The 18,165-nt window shown below is 41.5% G+C and overlaps 1 protein-coding gene across 1 annotated transcript; it reads left to right on the top strand.

The window, feature by feature from the left end:
- Positions 1-14,116: 14,116 nt before the first annotated feature.
- Positions 14,117-17,359, top strand: LOC116352728 (L-rhamnose-binding lectin CSL3-like). Its single transcript, XM_031825760.1, has 9 exons — positions 14,117-14,206; positions 14,499-14,534; positions 14,615-14,659; positions 14,800-14,935; positions 15,061-15,179; positions 16,432-16,476; positions 16,575-16,710; positions 16,789-16,896; positions 17,124-17,359. The coding sequence occupies exons 1-8, from the start codon at positions 14,176-14,178 to the stop codon at positions 16,892-16,894; spliced, it is 654 nt and encodes a 217-aa protein (XP_031681620.1). The 5' UTR covers positions 14,117-14,175; the 3' UTR covers positions 16,895-16,896; positions 17,124-17,359.
- The last annotated feature ends 806 nt before the right edge of the window (positions 17,360-18,165 follow it).

Here is an 18,165-nt window from a genome sequence, read left to right as displayed (position 1 = left end):
ACAGCTCCATTAAGGGCCTCCCCCCCCCCCCCCCCATAGAGAATGATAAGGGCCTCTAGTGGCCAACAGGCTGTTTAAACAGCTCCATTAAGGGCCTCCTTTCCCCCCCATAGAGAATGATAGAGGCCTCTAGAGGCCAAAAGGCTGTTTAAACAGCTCCATTAAGCCCCCCCCCCCCCGTAGAGAATGATAGAGGCCTCTAGTGGCCAACAGGCTGTTTAAACAGCTCCATTAAGGGCCTCCTTTCCCCCCCCATAGAGAATGATAGAGGCCTCTAGTGGCCAAAAGGCTGTTTAAACAGCTCCATTAAGGGCCTCCTTTCCCCCCCCATAGAGAATGATAGAGGCCTCTAGTGGCCAAAAGGCTGTTTAAACAGCTCCATTAAGGGCCTCCCCCCCCCCCCCCCCCCATAGAGAATGATAGAGGCCTCTAGTGGCCAAAAGGCTGTTTAAACAGCTCCATTAAGGGCTCCCCCCCCCCCGTAGAGAATGATAGAGGCCTCTAGTGGCCAACAGGCTGTTTAAACAGCTCCATTAAGGGCCTCCCCCCCCCCATAGAGAATGATAGAGGCCTCTAGTGGCCAAAAGGCTGTTTAAACAGCTCCATTAAGGGCCTCCTTTCCCCCCCCATAGAGAATGATAGAGGCCTCTAGTGGCCAAAATGCTGTTTAAACAGCTCCATTAAGGGCCTCCCCCCCCCCCCCCCCCCCCCATAGAGAATGATAGAGGCCTCTAGTGGCCAAAAGGCTATATTAGTATGGGCAGCGCCATGAGGGCTTCTACCATTTTATATGTAGTCAACTAGACTGGGGTTTAAGGTTAGGAAAAGGGTTGGGTTTAGCAAAAATGCTGTTCTAACCTGCTTACAAAAATCACTTCCGGTCACAGCTGTATTGAAGTGGCGTAAAAAGTATTTGTCCTGGCAACTCTGAGGTCTCTCATTTTTTTGTTTCAAGAGAAAGGTGGAGTTTTGTTGTGTTGCTGTTATTGTTAGGAGATCAGTGAATCTCTATAGCCTGAAATTAAACTATTATTTCCACTTTGGACACATCAGGAAGAATATAATCTCTCGTGGACAGATTTTGTGTATAAATCACACGGCTGACCAAATTACGCTCGATATTTGTTCCGTGTTAACCAAGATTAGGAAGAAGACCAACAGACTTTCAGTCTAAATTACCCACTGCATGTACTTTCCAAAGTGGGATATGTTCTACGTGAAACCATTGCTCTACAGATGACAGTACATTTCGAAACTGTGGACTGTTTATGGTGTGTTTACGTAAGCGTATAGAAAATAAGCACATTATCTCGTCTAGATAAGAGGTTTCCATAAGGCTTGGTGAAGAGGAGCGGTTCATGGTTTTCTGAGACTGTCACCCCCTCATAAGATTTGCTCTTTTTGGGATAATTCAGTGTGGCTTCCATACTCCCACACCAGGCATCGGAAAAAGACTACCATTGTCTTTTATTCTCTTCTTTTTTTTTGTTACATAATACCTCAGCTATAGAATGTGTCCCACTTGTATATAAAAATACACAACTTCTGTTTTTCAGACGTCTTCAAATCTGATCAGCAAGCACTTTCTTTATTTCTACAACTAATTTGTTTTACTGTTTGATTCCACATCACAGATGTTGTTTATGTTAAGATCCAGCAAACCCTTTCAATACCAACCAGGTGTATAAAATCAAGCACACGGCCATGCGATCTCCATACTGAAGAGCTCAGTGACTTTTAAACGTGGCAACGTCATAAGATGCCACCTTTCCAACGAGTCAGTTTGTCAATTTCTGCCCCTGCTACATCTGCCCCAGTCAACTGTAAGTGCTGTTATTGTGAAGTGGAAAGGTCTATGAGCAATAACGGCTCAGTCGTGAAGTGGTAGACCACACAAGCTGACGGAACGGGACCGCCGTGTGCTGAAGTACGCAGCATGTAAAAATGTTTTTTCCTCTGGAAGCAACGTCAGCACAATAACTGTTTGTCAGGAGCTTTATGAAATGGGTTTCCATGACCAAGCATTGGCTGGAGTGGTGTAAAGCTAGCCGCCATTGGTAATCGGTAATTTTTGAATTTTATTAGGATCCCCATAAGCTGTTGCAAAAGATGCAGCTACTCTTCCTGGGGTTCACACAAAACATGAAACATGACATTATACAGAACATTAATAGACTAGAACAGCTTAAGGACAGAACAGAATAACATGCATTTAAAAACGGCACACATAGCCTACATGTCAATACATACCCACAAGCTATCTATGTCAAAAAGGGGAGAGGCATTGTTCCTTGAGGTGTTGCTTTAGCTGTTTTTTGAAAATCAGGTTTGCTGTTCATTTTCACAATATGATATGTAAGAAAGTTCCATGCAATAATGTAATATAGAATACTGTACATTTTCTTGAATTTGTTCCGGATTTGCGGACTGTGAAAAGACCCCTGGTGACAGGTCTGGTGGGGTAAGTGTGTGTTTCAGAGTTGACAATGCAAAAAAATGTGGAATTTTCAACGCATTGATAATTTTTATAAAAAGAAGAAGTGATGCAATCAGTCTCTCCTCAACTCTTAGAGAGACTGGTATGCTTAGTATTTATATTAGTCCTCTGATTACAATGAAGAGCAAGATGTGCCACTCTGTTCTGGGACCAGCTGCAGCTTAACTAGGCCTTTATTTGCAGCACTTGACCACACAACTAGACAATAATCAAGATATGATTAAACTAGAGCCTGCAGGACTTGCTTTGTGGAGTGAAGAAGTACATCTCTTTATTACAGACAGACCTCTCCCCATCTTTACAACCATTGAATATGTATGTTTTGACAGTTTACAATCTAGTTTTCAAGCTAGTCTTACTAGGGTCTGACACAGCATAAAATACATTAAGTCTGTACAATTTACATATATTTAGAAGATTAAGTTACACGTACCTGACAGTACATACACACAACAAGTAGGTCACATGGGGGGGAGAGGCGTTGTGCCGTGATATGTTATGTTATATTTGAAACCGGGTTTGCTGTTCACTTTGACTATATGAGAATGGAGTTTCATGTACATGAACTAGACAATGTTCTGGTCCCGGGGACTGTGAAAAGACCCCTGGTGTCATATCTGTCCCTATCTTTACAACCATTGAATCTATATGTTTTGACCATGACAGTTTACAATCTTAGGTAACACAAAGTAAATTAATCTCCTCATCTTGTTCAACAGCCACACCATTCATTACCAGATACAGCTGAGGTCTAGAGATTAGGGAATGATTTGTACCAAATACGATTCTCTTAGTTTTAGAGATGTTCAGGACCAGTTTATTACTGGCCACCCATTACAACTGATTGAAACTCCTTCTTAAGGGTTTCAGTGACATCATTAGCTGTAAACAGTGCATTCAGAAAGTATTCAGACCACTTGACTTTTTACACATTTTGTTACGTTACAGCCTTATTCTAAAATGATGTTTCCTCATCAATCCACACACAATACCCTAGAATGACATCATAATACCGCATCATGGCATCACAATACCCAATAATGACAAAGCAAACAGGTGTTTTGCAAATGTATTAATAAAATAAAACAGAAACACCTTAGTTCCATAGGTATTCAGACTATTTGCTATGAGCTAAATTGAGCTCAGGTTCATCCTGTTTCCATTGATCATTCTTGAGATGTTTCGACAACGTGATTGGAGTCCACCTGTGGTAAATTAAATTGATTGGAAATGATTTGGAAAGGCACACACCTGTCTGGATAAAGTCCCACAGTTGACAGTGCATGTCAGAGCAAAAACCAAGCCATGAGGTTGAGGGAATTGTCAGTAGAGCTCCGAGACAGGATTGTGTCGAGGCACAGATCTGGGGAAGGGTACCAAAAAATGTCTGCAGCATTGAATTCCCCAAGAACACAGTAGCCTCCATCATTCTTAAATGGAAGAGGTTTGGAACCAACAAGACTCTTCCTAGAGCTGGCCACCTGGCCAAACTGAACAATCGGGGAGAAGGGCCTTGGTCAGGGAGGTGACTAAGAACCCAATGGTCAATCGGACAGAGCTCTAGAGTTGCTCTAGAGAAGATGGGAGAAACTTCCAGAAGGAAAACCATCTCTGCAGCATTCCACCAATCAGGCCATTATGGTAGAGTGGCCAGGTGGAAGCCACTCCTCAATAAAATGCACATGACAGCCCACTTGGAGCAAATTACAGAGACATCCTTGATGAAAGCCTGCTCCAGAGCGCTCAGGACCTCAGACTGGAACGAAGGTTCACCTTCCAACAGGACAGCAACCCTAAGCACACAGCCAAGAGAACGCAGGGACGAGTCTCTAAATGTTCTTGAGTGGCCCATCCAGAGCCTGGACTTGAAACCGATCAAACATCTCTGCAGAGACCTGAAAATAGCTGTGCAGTAACACTCCCCATCCATCCTGACAGAGCTTGAGAGGATCTGCAGAGAAGAATGGGAGAAACTTCCTAAATGCAGGTGCGTCAAGCTTGTAGCGTCATACACAAGAACTCTGCTGTAATCACTGCCAAAGGTGCTTCAACAAAGTGCTGTGTAAAGGGTCTCAATATGGAAATGTCATTTTCTGTTTGTTTATTGTAATACATTTGCAACAATTTCTCAAAAAATTATTTGCCTGGTCATTATTGGGAATTGTTTGTAGATTGATGAAAAAACAACAACAATTTTATTCATTTTAAATGAGACTGGATCAAAACAAAATGTGGAAGGATTTAATGGGTCTGAATACTTTCCGAAGGCACTGAAAGTTCTCAATGCCAGGCGGTTTGTCATTATTGATCGATAACAATCATTGTTCCTCCTGTCCCACACTAACTTTACACTAACTCTATTCTTTCATTATTAGTTGTTTTTATGCATGAATACGACGGCTCACTGTTCGTTGTTGGCATTTCCTGCCTACGTTTGCCCACTTTGCCAGTGAAGTAATCATTCAAATAAGTGGCAACATCAACTGGTTTTGTGTTGAATAAGCCAACTGATTTGATGAAAGATGGAGTTGAATTTGTCTTTCTGCCCAATAATTTCAGTCAAAGTACTCAAGTTTTCCATCATTCTTTACAGTATGTCATTGATCTTGGCTTCATAACACATATAATATAATAAGACAATTTCTTCTACTTGTTGTTGAGTTTAGTCACATAATTGATCAGTTTGCAGTAAGTCAGACAGTCAGATGTGCAGCCAGACTTATTATCCACTCATTTTGCCCCGATCTCTTTCAAACATACAGTTTATCAATCCATGGAGCCTTAACAGTTTTAACAGTCTGTTTCATAACAGGTTTTTATTACTAATTGGAAGAATCCATTTTTATAAATGCATCAAGTGCAGTGTCTGGATGCTCCTTATTAATCACATAAGACCAACAAATATTACTTACATCATGCACATAAGACGATCTCTTATACACTATTTTAGGCCAAGCTTTTGGAACCTTGGCTCTCCTAGATTTAACCACGATATTGTGATCACTGCATCCAATGGGTATGGATACAGCTTTATAACAGAGCTCTATTTGATCTTGTGATCAATACATGTGGATGATCTTGTTCCTGTAGTGTTTCTAAACATACCCTGATAGTTTGATTAATATTCTGGACTCTGTAGCAGTCTAAACGCGTTCTCTGGAGTGATGAATCATGCTGCACCATCTGGCAGTCTGACAGACGAATCTGGATTTGGCGGACACCAGGAGAATGCTACCTGCCCGAATGCATAGTGCCAACTGTAAAGTTTGGTGGATGAAGAATAATGGTCTGGGGCTGTTTTTCATAGTTCGGACTAAGCCCCTTAGTTTCAGTGAATGGAAATATTCATGCTATAGCATACAATGACATTCTAGATGATTCTGTCCTTCAAACTTTGTGGCAACAATTTGGGGAAGGCCCTTCCCTGTTTTGGCCCTTTCCTGTGCACAAAGAGAGGTCCATACAGAAATGGAATGTCAAGATCAGTGTGGAAGAACTTGACTGGTCTGCACAGAGCCCTGACCTAAACCAAATCGAACACCTTTGGGATGAATTGGAACGACTACTGCGAGCCAGACCTAATCGCCCAACATCAGTGCCAGACCTCACTAATGGTCTTGTGGCTGAATGAAAGCAAGTCCCGCAGCAATGTTCCAACATCTAGTGGACGCCTTCCCAGAAGAGTGGAGGCTGTTACAGGGGGTATCAACTCCATATTAACCTCCATGATTTTGTAATTAGATGTTCGATGAGCAGATGTTAGATGTTCGGTCCACATATACTCCATGACCAAAAATATCTTAAAAACCAAAGGTATTGTTGTTGAGTTTAGTCACATAATTGATCAGTTTGCAGTAAGTCAGCCAGTCAGATGTGCACCCAGACTTATTATCCACTCATTTTGCCCCATCTCTTTCAACCGTACAGTTTATCAATCCATGGAGCCTTAACAGTTTTAACAGTCTTTTGCCCACATGACAAAAAATATCTCAAAAACCAAAAGTATTGTTTTTGGGGGGGAAAAAATCACTCGCTCAACTCTAAATCTCATTTAGATCTATTATTGGATATTGTGGCAATTGTAACCAAGCAAGCTGGTCTAAACATGTATGGGAAGGCAACTCAATGTTGCTAAAATGGGAATCTGAAAAAAATGGAGATCTGTCCAGGATAAGGCGTTGCTCTGCTTTCTTGACATCTCAGTCGACCAGACAGGTCCTACAGGCCCTACTTTTTGCACTTTGATGTACATGTGCGAATGTGACTGGTGCGAATGTCAGGAATATGCATGTCAATCTTGTCTTTGTGCGAGCTGGTTCAACACAAGAAGGTACAACACAAGACATGCAACCAGAGGTTTCTTCAGAGTCCCCAGGTCCAGAACAGGCTGGGAAACTAACCGTATTTAATAGAGCCATGACTAAACTGAATTCTCTGCCAACCCAAGTACCTCAAATAACAACTTATGTTAGAAGGAGCACTGTGAAGAGACCAGTGTTGATTTTAGCATGTACATCTTGATGGGGCAAACTCAAAACAAACGTTTTTGATGATTGCGAGCAAAGCCACAACACAACACTAAACAATGCATTAATTGGACTATAATGGAGACAAATGGTGCCCACAAACTGTTAGGGCCTACATGAAGCTGTCCCAACAGCAGAGTCCCAACACCTTACCACTGCTACACCTGGCTATCAGTGGAGCCTTGTCTGGCAGGGAAACAGTTCATTCAGCCTCATTTAATGCCTTTTCAAAAAACATAGCTGATATGTCTGATGTGTTTTCTACTGAACAATTGAAATCTAAAAACTTTGGCTTAAGGGGAAGATGAGCGGATAAGAGACAGTCCGTAATTTTAGATTAAGATATTAATGAGCGAGCTAGGATGGACGTAGTCAATATAACTACTTGTTCAGCACTTTTGAAATGTGCAGCGACGGAATTCCGAACATTGTCCGTTCTTACAGTGTTCTCCCTGTACACCAAGTCAGAACCATAGGACGTAAATAAATAAAGGGGGCGTATAAGCAGACAAGGACAGCTCTTACAATATCCGGTTAATTACATTAATTTAAAACAGATTATAGGCTACATGTGCACCACAAAGTCAGAACAGTAGGCTAAATTACGAGGGAAAAAATAGGCTACATAATAAGGGTGAGTCACATGGGCTACTAACAGCTTACAACACGACATAGACTTAGTATTACTTTCTTAGCTACAGTATACAAATCTCCCTGACATATTACATAATGTATGCATAAATTATGTTATAAGGCAGGGAGATGTCTTAGAGCTAAGTGTTAATAATATAAGAATAAACATGAATTTACTGAACATAATGTTTCTGTATGTTTCAAAACTAATTTTGGCGTTCGTTATTAGTGAAGGAAAACTAGTTTTTTTTTCTCGACTTACTCAAATCCACAAGGAGTTTGTGTTAAACACATTTGTTTTTAGAAAGTCAGCCATATCAGCTATGGTTTTTAAAAAGGAAGTAAATTATGCAAAATGAGCTGTTTCACTGCCAGACAACACTCCTCTGATAGCCAGGATTAGTGGTTGTAAGGATTCACTCCATGTTGCTGACATACATCCCCCCTAAACAAAAGTTGAGCTATTCCAGTAAGAATTGCATGCTAATATCACCACTGTATCTGTTTTACACTATATTGTTCTGGTAAAATATGACATGTTATATTGCTTTGGAAAAAAATCAGTGGTACAACATGACATTATTACCCTGACAACCGTTACATTATTACTGTGACAACCATTACATTATTACCCGGACAACCATTACATTATTACCCTGACAACCGTTACATTATTACCCTGACAACTGTTACATTATTACCCTGTCAACCATTACATTATTACCCTGACAACATTACTGACATTAAGTGTCAGGAATATGACCAACTGTTGAGGCCTAGATAATACTTCAAAATTTTTAAACATTTGATTGTAGTACAGTAATTCCAAAGAAATTGGTTGACACCTACTCTAGTCCACTTCACACAGAAGTTGAATGAGATTATCATATCATTCTAGATGTGTCCTGAACTGCAAATCAAACCAAATCAAATGTATTTATATAGCCCTTCTTACATCAGCTGATATCTAAAAGTGCTGTACAGAAACCCAGCCTAAAACCCCAAACAGCAAGCAATGCAGGTGTTGAAGCACGTTGGCTAGGAAAAACTCCCTAGAAAGGCCAAAACCTAGGAAGAAGCCTAGAGAGGAACCAGGCTATGAGGGTTGGCCAGTCCTCTTCTGGCAGTGCCGGGTGGAGATTATAACAGAACATGGCCAAGATGTTCAAATGTTCATAAATTACTAGCATGGTTAAATAATAGGTCTGGGACAGATAGCACGTCCGGTGAACAGGTCAGGATTCCATAGCCGCAGGCAGAACAGTTGAAACTGGAGCAGCAGCACGGCCAGGTGGACTGGGGACAGCAAGGAGTCATCATGCCAGATTGTCCTGGGGCATGGTCCTAGGGCTCAGGTCCTCCGAGAGAGAGAAAGAAAGAGAGAAAGAGAATTAGAGAGAGCATACTTAAATTCACACAGGACCCCGGATAAGACAGGAGAAGTACTCCAGATATAACAAACTGACCCTAGCCCCCAGACACATAAACTACTGCAGCATAAATACTGGAGGCTGAGACAGGAGGGGTCAGGAGACACTGTTTGCAGCCATCCACTTCCTTATGTCTGAAACACAGACTTCTAGCGAGGGAAATGTTGGGGCTTCACCGTGTTTCATTGAAATGTACAGCTGTGTGTCATCAACATAGCAATGAGTAGCAGCTATGATGGGGTCTAAAATCAGACTGAAGCATTTTGTATACATTGTCTTCAGGTAGGCAGTGAGTTGCTGCGCAACAGCCTTTTTTCAAAAAGTTTTGAGAGGAATGGAAGATTCGATATAGTTTCGATAGTTTTTTATATTTTCTGCGTCAAGGTTTGGCTTTTTCAAGAGAGGCTTTATTACTGCCACTTTTAGTGAGTTTGGTACACATCCGGTGGATAGAGAGCCGTTTATTATGTTCAACATAGGAGGGCCAAGCACAGGAAGCAGCTCTTTCAGTAGTTTAGTTGGAATAGGGTCCAGTATGCAGCTTGAAGTTTTAGAGGCCATGGTTATTTTGATCATTGTCTCAAGAGATATAGTACTAAAACACTTGAGTGTCTCTCTTGATCCTAGGTCCTGGGAGAGTTATGCAGACTCAGGACAACTGAGCTTTGAAGGAATATGCAGATTTAAAGAGGAGTCCGTAATTTGCTTTCTAATAATCATGATCTTTTCCTCAAAGAAGTTAATGAATTTATTACTGCTGAAGTGAAAGCCATCCTCAATTGGGGAACACTGCTTTTTAGTTAGCTTTGCGACAGTAACAAAAATACATTTTGGATTGTTCTTATTTTCCTCGATTAAGTTGGAAAAATAGGATGATCGAGCAACAGTAAGGGCTCTTCGATACTGCACGGTGCTGTCTTTCCAAGCTAGTCGGAAGACTTCCAGTTTGGTGTGGCACCATTTCCGTTCCAATTTTCTGGAAGCTTGCTTCAGGGCTCGGGTATTTTCTGTATACCAGGAAGCTAGTTTCTTATGACAAATGTTTTTAGTTTTTAGGGGTGCAACTGCATCTAAGGTATTGCGCAAGGTTAAATTGAGTTGGTGGTTAAAAGGGCAGGGTAGGATAGATATAGTTCTGTAGCAATTTGGATCTCGAGTGTCTCCCCCTTTGAAGAGAGGGATGACCGCGGATGCTTTCCAATCTTTCTGGATCTCTGGCGATACGAAATAGAGCTTGAACAGGCTAGTAATAGTTGTTGCAACAATTTCTGCAGATAATTTTAGAAAGAGAGGATCCAGATTGTCAAGCCCAGCTGATTTGTAGGGGTCCAGATTTGACAGTTCTTTCAGTACTAAGTACTAAGAATGTGTTCTTAACTGACTAGTTAAATAAAGGTCAAATAAAAAATAAAATAAAACTTCAGCTATCTGGATTTGAGTGAAAGAGAAATGGGGGAGGCTTGAGCAAGTTGATCTGGGGGGTGTAGGGGTGGCCAGGTGGAAAGCAAGGCCAGCCGTAGAAAAATGCTTATTGAAATTCTCAATTATCATATATTTATCGGTTGTGGCAGTGTTTGCTAGCCTGGGTACAGTGGGCAGCTGGGAGGGGGTGCTCTCATTATCGATGGATTTAACAGTGTCCCAGAACTTTTTGGAGTTTGTGCTACATGGATGCAAATTTCTGTTTGAAAAGCTAGCCTTAGCTTTCCTAACTGCCTGTGTATTTTGGTTCCTAACTTCCCTGAATATGTGCATATCGCAGGGGCTATTTGATGCTAATGCAGTACGCCACAGGATGTTTTTGTGATGGTCAAAGGCAGTCAAGTCTGGAGTGAAGCAAGGGCTGTATATGTTCCTGGTTCTATATTTTTTGAGTGGGGCATGCTTATTTAACCTTTAACCTTTAACCCCCAACATTCCGCTGGAAAGGCAGCGCGGGACATTTTTTATATTTAACTTTCACACATTAACAAGTCCAATACAGAAAATGAAAGATAAACATCTTGTTAATCTATCCATTTATCTGATTTTTAAAATGTTTTACAGCGAAAACACGACATATATTTCTGTTAGATGCACCACCAAATCCAAAAAAACACAGCCATTTTTCCCAGCCAAAGATAGAGTCACAAAAGCAGAAATAGAGATAAAATGAATCACTAACCTTTGATAATCTTCGTCAGATGACACTCATAGGACATCATGTTACACAATACATTTATGTTTTGTTCGATAATATGCATATTTATATCCACAAATCTTGGTTTTACATTGGCGCCATGTTCAGAAATGCCTCCAAAATATCTGGAGTAATTATAGAGAGCCACGTCATATAACAGAAATAATCATCGTAAACTTTGACGAAAGGAATTTAGCCAGGACACTGTGGTTAATTAACACTCATAAACTTTGACGAAAGATGTTTTACATATAAATAAAGATACACTTGTTCTTAACAACACTGTCATCTCAGATTTTCAAAATATGCTTTTGAACCATAGCTAAACAAGCATTTGTGTAAGAGTATTGATAGCTAGCATACCATTAAGCCTAGCATTCAGCATGCAACATTTTCACAAAAACAAGAAAAGCATTCAAATAAAATAATTTTACCTTTGAAAAACTTCAGATGTTTTCAATGAGGAGACTCTCAGTTAGATAGCAAATGTTCAGTTTTTCCAAAAATATTATTTGTGTAGGACAAATCGCTCCGTTTTGTTCATCACGTTTGGGTAAGAAAAAAACTAAAATTAAGTCATTACAACGCAAACTTTTTTTCCAAAATTAACTCCATAATATTGACAGAAACATGGCAAATGTTGTTTAGAAACAATCCTCAAGGTGTTTTTCACATATCTATCGATGATAAATCATTCGTGGCAGTTGACTTTCTCCTCTGAAGAAAATGTAACGCGCATGGACCTGGAGATTACGCAATAATTTCGACGGAGGACACCGGGCGGACACCTGGTAAATGTAGTCTCTTATGGTCAATCTTCCAATGATATGCCTACAAATACGTCACAATGCTGCAGACACCTTGGGGAAACGACAGAAAGTGCAGGCTCATTCCTGGCGCATTCACAGCCATATAAGGAGACATTGGAACACAGGGCATTCAAAATCTGGACCATTTCCTGTATGAAATTTCATCTTGGTTTCGCCTGTAGCATTAGTTCTGGGGCACTCACAGATAATATCTTTGCAGTTTTGGAAACGTCGGAGTTTTTTCTTTCCAAAGCTGTCAATTACATGCATAGTCGAGCATCTTTTCGTGACAAAATATCTTGTTTAAAATGGGAACGTTTTTTATCCAAAAATTAAAAGAGCGCCCCCTATCTCGAAGACAACCGCTGTGTCAGATTTGTTTTAAATTTTCGAAAAAATATAACAGAATAATCGGAGACGCGCTCAGAAATACACAACATTTCTCCGCCATGTTGGAGTTTGATGATCTTTCATCAGAATGCAGTGCCAGGAATCCTAGTTCCGCAATAAATTGTTGTTTTGTTCGATAATGTCCATTACTAGTGTCAAATTAGCTACTTTTGCTAGCACGTTTATTTTTTTATGTCCAAAAGCTGGCTCCGGTCCAGGCGAACTCAGATGAAAACTTATAAAAAGTTATATTCCAGGCCGAATAAACTGGTCAAACTAGAGACCAGTTTATTAGAGAATAGAGTTAAGAATTATAATAATAGAATTAATAGAATTAAGTAGAGAATCAATCTTCAGGATGTTATTATCATATATATCCAATAACGTTCCAACCGAAGCATTCGTTGTTGTCTACAGAGTAATGGAACGCATGGCGATATCATGAGAAATGCGCCTGACCAGGAACTGGCATTCTGCCAGACCACGGACTCAAATAGCTGCCATCCGTACCCACATCACACTAGAGGCTTCATTCCACGTTCTACTGACTGTTGACATCTAGTGGAAGGCATAGGAAGTGTGAACACATCCATATCTTACTGGGATGTGAATAGGCGATGAGTTGAAAATCAACCAGCCCCAGAATTTACACTTCCTGTTTGGAAGTTTGCCTGCCCTATGAGTTCTGTTATACTCAAAGACATAATTCAAACAGTTTTAGAAACTTCAGAGTATTTTCTATCCAATAGTTATAATAATATGCATGTATTAGCATCTGGGACAGAGTAGGAGGCAGTTCACTATGGCATGCAATTCATCCAAAGTGAAAATGCTGCCCCCTATCCCTAAAAAGTTAAGATGGTGAGGAAAGAACTTTTAAAGAATAACCAGGCATTCTCTACAGTCGGAATGAGGTCAATATCCTTCCAGGATATCCGGGTCAGGTCGATTAAAAAGCCCTGCATGTTGAAGTGTTTTCAGGAGCGTTTGACAGTGATGACAGGGAGAGGCATGTGTAGCCGAGTGATCATTGGGTCCATTGAGTAGCTGGGCGAGCTGGAGAAACAGCGATTCAGACAGCTTGCGGGCCTGGGCTTGCAGGCTAGCAGAAGGGCCTTAGAGGGACTTTGCGATGGACAAAGTAATTTGTAGCACCTTTGTGAGTTTACGTCGGCAAATCAGTCATGATGGATCAGCAGGACTCTGTGTAGTAAAAGGGTCCAGGCCACTTGTCAAAAAATGTATAGTAGCCCCCAGACGGGCCGACCTCGGGAGTGAAGGTAGTCAACAACACATCCGCAACGCTGATCCTCAAGACTGTGGAACAACAAGGGTATGATCTAAGCCTCCTCCTGTCCTCCCTGTTCACCCATGGCTGAGTGGAAACTCAATAATCAAGTTTGTTGACAACAGTGGTAGGCCTAATTGCCATAGATGGCTACTTTAAAATGTTGGAAGACCTCAATGGCAATGTTCATGCCAAAATGGATTTCATCCATCTAGAGTCCTCTATCTAACTCCATGAGACTGACTCAATAGCCATGTTTTGACCGGCAAACGCTGGTCCCTAATTGCAATGAGGTGCACCTGGAGACAAATAGATACACCTGGGTAAATTAAGACATGTCACATAACATAAATACCAGGTGTATTGGATCTTGTTATCATCAGTTGCATTTTCTCTGTTAGTACCACTCCTGTACCTGGCATCATGCGCATGTTGAGACTGACGGTGGTTACATGTGAGTATACAAAATCTGTATCTGATGCAGATTAGAATTTAAATATATATGACAATGTTTGTATTTGTGAGTAATAGAAGCACATGTAATATGATTTGAGGGACATTCAGTTCCTTTTGGGCAAAAAGGTATTCAAAGCATAGAATATGAGACCAAATGCTGAACTTGACTATAATACACTTTAGTATAACTGAATTGCATGAGTATAGAGACCAATGCTGAGTTGTAGCTTCATGGTCCAAGTGCATATGATGTTGAATGTTGCTGAACTAGCTGTGTGATGTTGTTTCAGTGCTGGCTACAGCTTGCTGCACGCTAACAGATGGAGGTACTGTATGTAATAATGATGATACTACTTAACCAAGCTAATGTGAGTGGTGTGTAATTCCTGTTTATTTGTCCTGGCAGCAATCAGCATCACGTGTGAAGGCTCTGATGCTTTACTGCAATGTGGTAAGCTAGTCCACACTGCTGAACAGTATACTCACCGACCACCTATGATTGTTTATACTGTAGATTAGCGTCACTAGCCCACACCATAGAGACCCATACTTGGCTCTCCTTCGTGCCTCATTGTTCTCCATCTCCCTCAGATGGAGGTAAGATCCATATCAAGCGTGCGAACTACGGTCGTCGTCAACACGATGTTTGTTCTATTGGGCGCCCTGCTAACCAACTCACCGACACCAACTGCCTCAGCCAATCCTCCACCAGCAAGATGGCAGAAAGGTACTAGAACCTGTAACTCCTTGGCTGTAGTGTAAACAACCACCAGCAAGATGGCAGAAATGTGCTGGAACTTGTTGTGTTTACCTGTATGAACTCATGACCTCAACTTGTCTTTAAACACACAGATGCGGTGGGAAGAGCGAGTGTATTGTCCCTGCATCCAATTTCGTTTTTGGAGACCCCTGTGTCGGGACTTATAAGTACCTGGACACCAAATACTCCTGTGTCCAACAACAAGAAACAAGTCAGTCTCTGAATGTGTGCTAATAATATTTAGTGGTGGGCACCGATATCCATGTTTGGATTCGACGTAGTGTCACTGTGGCATGTTGGGTTATTGTTTAATCCTCCTACCCACTTTTAATCTTGTAAAAGAGTAAGCTCAGCTGATTGCTAGAAAAGGAATATAATGGGTTGGTTCCCCTATGGTACCATCTTGTTAACTTTTGTTTCTCCAAGTGTAAACCACCCTCACCTGCTAACTAACCCTAGCTAGCTGTGGATATGCAACTTGTTTAGTTTGAGTAGCCTATAGGGAGGTCAGAGACCTGGCAGTGTGATGCCAAAGGAACTGGTAGTGGACTACAGGAAACGGAGGGCCGAGCCCCTCCCTGCCAGGAGGCTAAAAGGATTGGTATCAGCCCTCCGATCCTGAATTCTATACCATTGAGAGCTTTTTGAGTGGCGGCATCACCACTAGGTATGGCATCTGACCACAAGGTGCTACAGAGGGTATAGCGTACGGCCCAGTACATCAGAGGCCGTGCTCCCTGCATCAGGATTTCGACACCACGTGTGTCGGCAGGCCCTACATTGTCAATGACTCGAGTTATACTGGTCTCTGTTACTCCATAACAAATGGTACGGATGCACCAAGTCTGGAACCAACAGGACCCTGAACGGCTTCTACTTCCCCCAAGCCATAACTGCTGAATGAACCCGACTATCTGCATTGACCCTTTTTGCTGTAACCTTTTTGACTTGTCTCATATGCTGCTGCTGTTACTAGTTAGATTTACGTATCTAGCTCAATTAGTCAGCAAGAACATGGAAGGGAAGTGGCTTATTTGATGCTTATGCACTTAATCTGGTTTACCACTGACTATGTTTCAGTGAACGGTAACTAGCTAGGCCAACTCACACATTTTTGCAGGGTTTATAGCCAATCTGACAGATGGCACAAACTGCATAGAAATACAGAAGGTGTAGCGGGTCGACTATTTTTTTTTTTCTCACCAGTTTGGGTCTCGCCAGCCAGTGTGCTTAATGTTAGAATTTCGAGAACTGCTCATACGGAAGTGAAACTACAAAGGAACGGTGGCAGATGACGAGCCTAACTTTTTGTACTTTGGTTCATGCTAACAAGTTTATAATGACTTATAAAAATGCACCTGAAATCAACATTCCCTTTTAGTGCCCATCACTAACACTTCACCAGGCTAATGTATGTCTTAATGTGTCTGGCCAGTGGTGTAACTCCTGTGTTGTCTTTGCAGTAAGCAGCATCATATGTGAAGGCTCTGATTCTCAACTACTATGTGGTAAGCTGGTCAACACTACTGTACAGTTTAATCATGTGGTGCTGTGTATATTAGTCACTAGCACACCAACACCCAGGTTTGTCCTTTCTCTTCCTCAGATCGAGGTGAGATCCGTATTCAGCGTGCCAACTATGGTCGTCGTCAACACGATGTGTGTTCCATTGGGCGCCCACATAAACAACTCAAAAACACCAACTGCCTCAGCCAATCCACCACCAGCAAAATGGCAGAAAGGTTACTGAAACCTTCAGTGTGCATTTAGCTGTAGAAAGTCATTGGCTGTGGTGTTAACCTCTACCTGTTGACACACAGGTGTGATGGAGAGCGCCAGTGTATCGTCAAGGTATCCAACTCTGTGTTCGGTGACCCCTGTGTCGGAACCTATAAGTACTTGGATGTGGCTTACACCTGTGACTGAATGTGAGTTTTGTATATGTGCACATGATTGGGAACTAGAATTTGTATTTTACCTTTATCTAACTAGACAAGTCAGTTAAACACATTCTTATTTTCAATGACAACCCACTGTTAAGGGGCAGAATGAAATATTTGTATATTGTCAGCTCATGATTTGTACTTGCAACCTTTCGGTTACTAGTCCAACTCTCTAACCACTAGACTACCCTGCTGACGATTTTGTCTTGCAGGATATCTTCCTGGTGAACCTGAAGATGTTCAAGGCTTCTGGGACATCTTCATCAGGTCTTGCTGTTTTCCTCCAACCTCTAAATCAACTTCAATGACCATTGTAAACCTGTGTACATTGTGCTGAAGCATTTCTTAAACAACTTCTGAACTGTGGTTGTTGGTCTGAATTAAACGAAGTGACAGGAAGACTATACTAGTTGCCTCTTGTACATTAATAAATGTCACACCAATATTACTGAACATGTGTCCTTTATTCTCTCTTACAAGCTTTTCACCGGACTCATTTGTTCCTGTGGCTAACGTGCCTTTGTCTTGATGTCTGTAATCTGTGCCCACCTTTAGGCAGTTGTAGACAAGTTAAATACTCATTGTGATCACTTTCCTGACCACCTCAGGCGGTATGATCTGGATGGTCAAACTCTTTTTTTTTTTTTAAATCAATTGTACCTGAGTCAACTGACAGGTAGTACTTATGACACCAGCAGCCTTAATGGTTCTAATTTGTATGCATCACCAGCTAATCTGGTCACAAAGCAGGATGGGTAAGACATTTTGATACAATGTGTAGACCCTACAAAGCTTGATCGTTAAGTGGTTGGCTCATGAACCAAATGTTACGTGATGTGTAAATTCAGCCAGAGACTTTCATCTGGTAATAAACATACTTGCAGGTGAAGCTGCCCAACTTCATCACATTAGTCACCTAACAGCCTCTCAGCCAGAGACCCAAAGGGTCAACGGCACATCGACAGATCTCCCACTGTCAAATGGGGACCTGACGGATACAGCCCTCCAAGAGCTGCCCCTCAAGCATCAGATTCCACCCTGAGAAGAAATTCATATAATTCCATTCCCTGCCCCATGCACCACCAATGAACAAGAAAACATCCAGGCCAATATAACAGCAAGGCCAACAATGTATGGAACCATGTCCATCTATGAGCATTTGAATGAGTGTAAGCATTTGTACAGACACCTGCATGGCATCAGCCTCAACTGTATCAACAAAGCCCCTCAGTGTCATTCAAATGTTTCTGTTTT

This window comes from Oncorhynchus kisutch, linkage group LG5, assembly GCF_002021735.2.
Source record: "Oncorhynchus kisutch isolate 150728-3 linkage group LG5, Okis_V2, whole genome shotgun sequence".
Lineage (NCBI taxonomy): Eukaryota > Metazoa > Chordata > Actinopteri > Salmoniformes > Salmonidae > Oncorhynchus > Oncorhynchus kisutch.
This window is presented reverse-complemented; position numbering and strand designations above follow the sequence as displayed.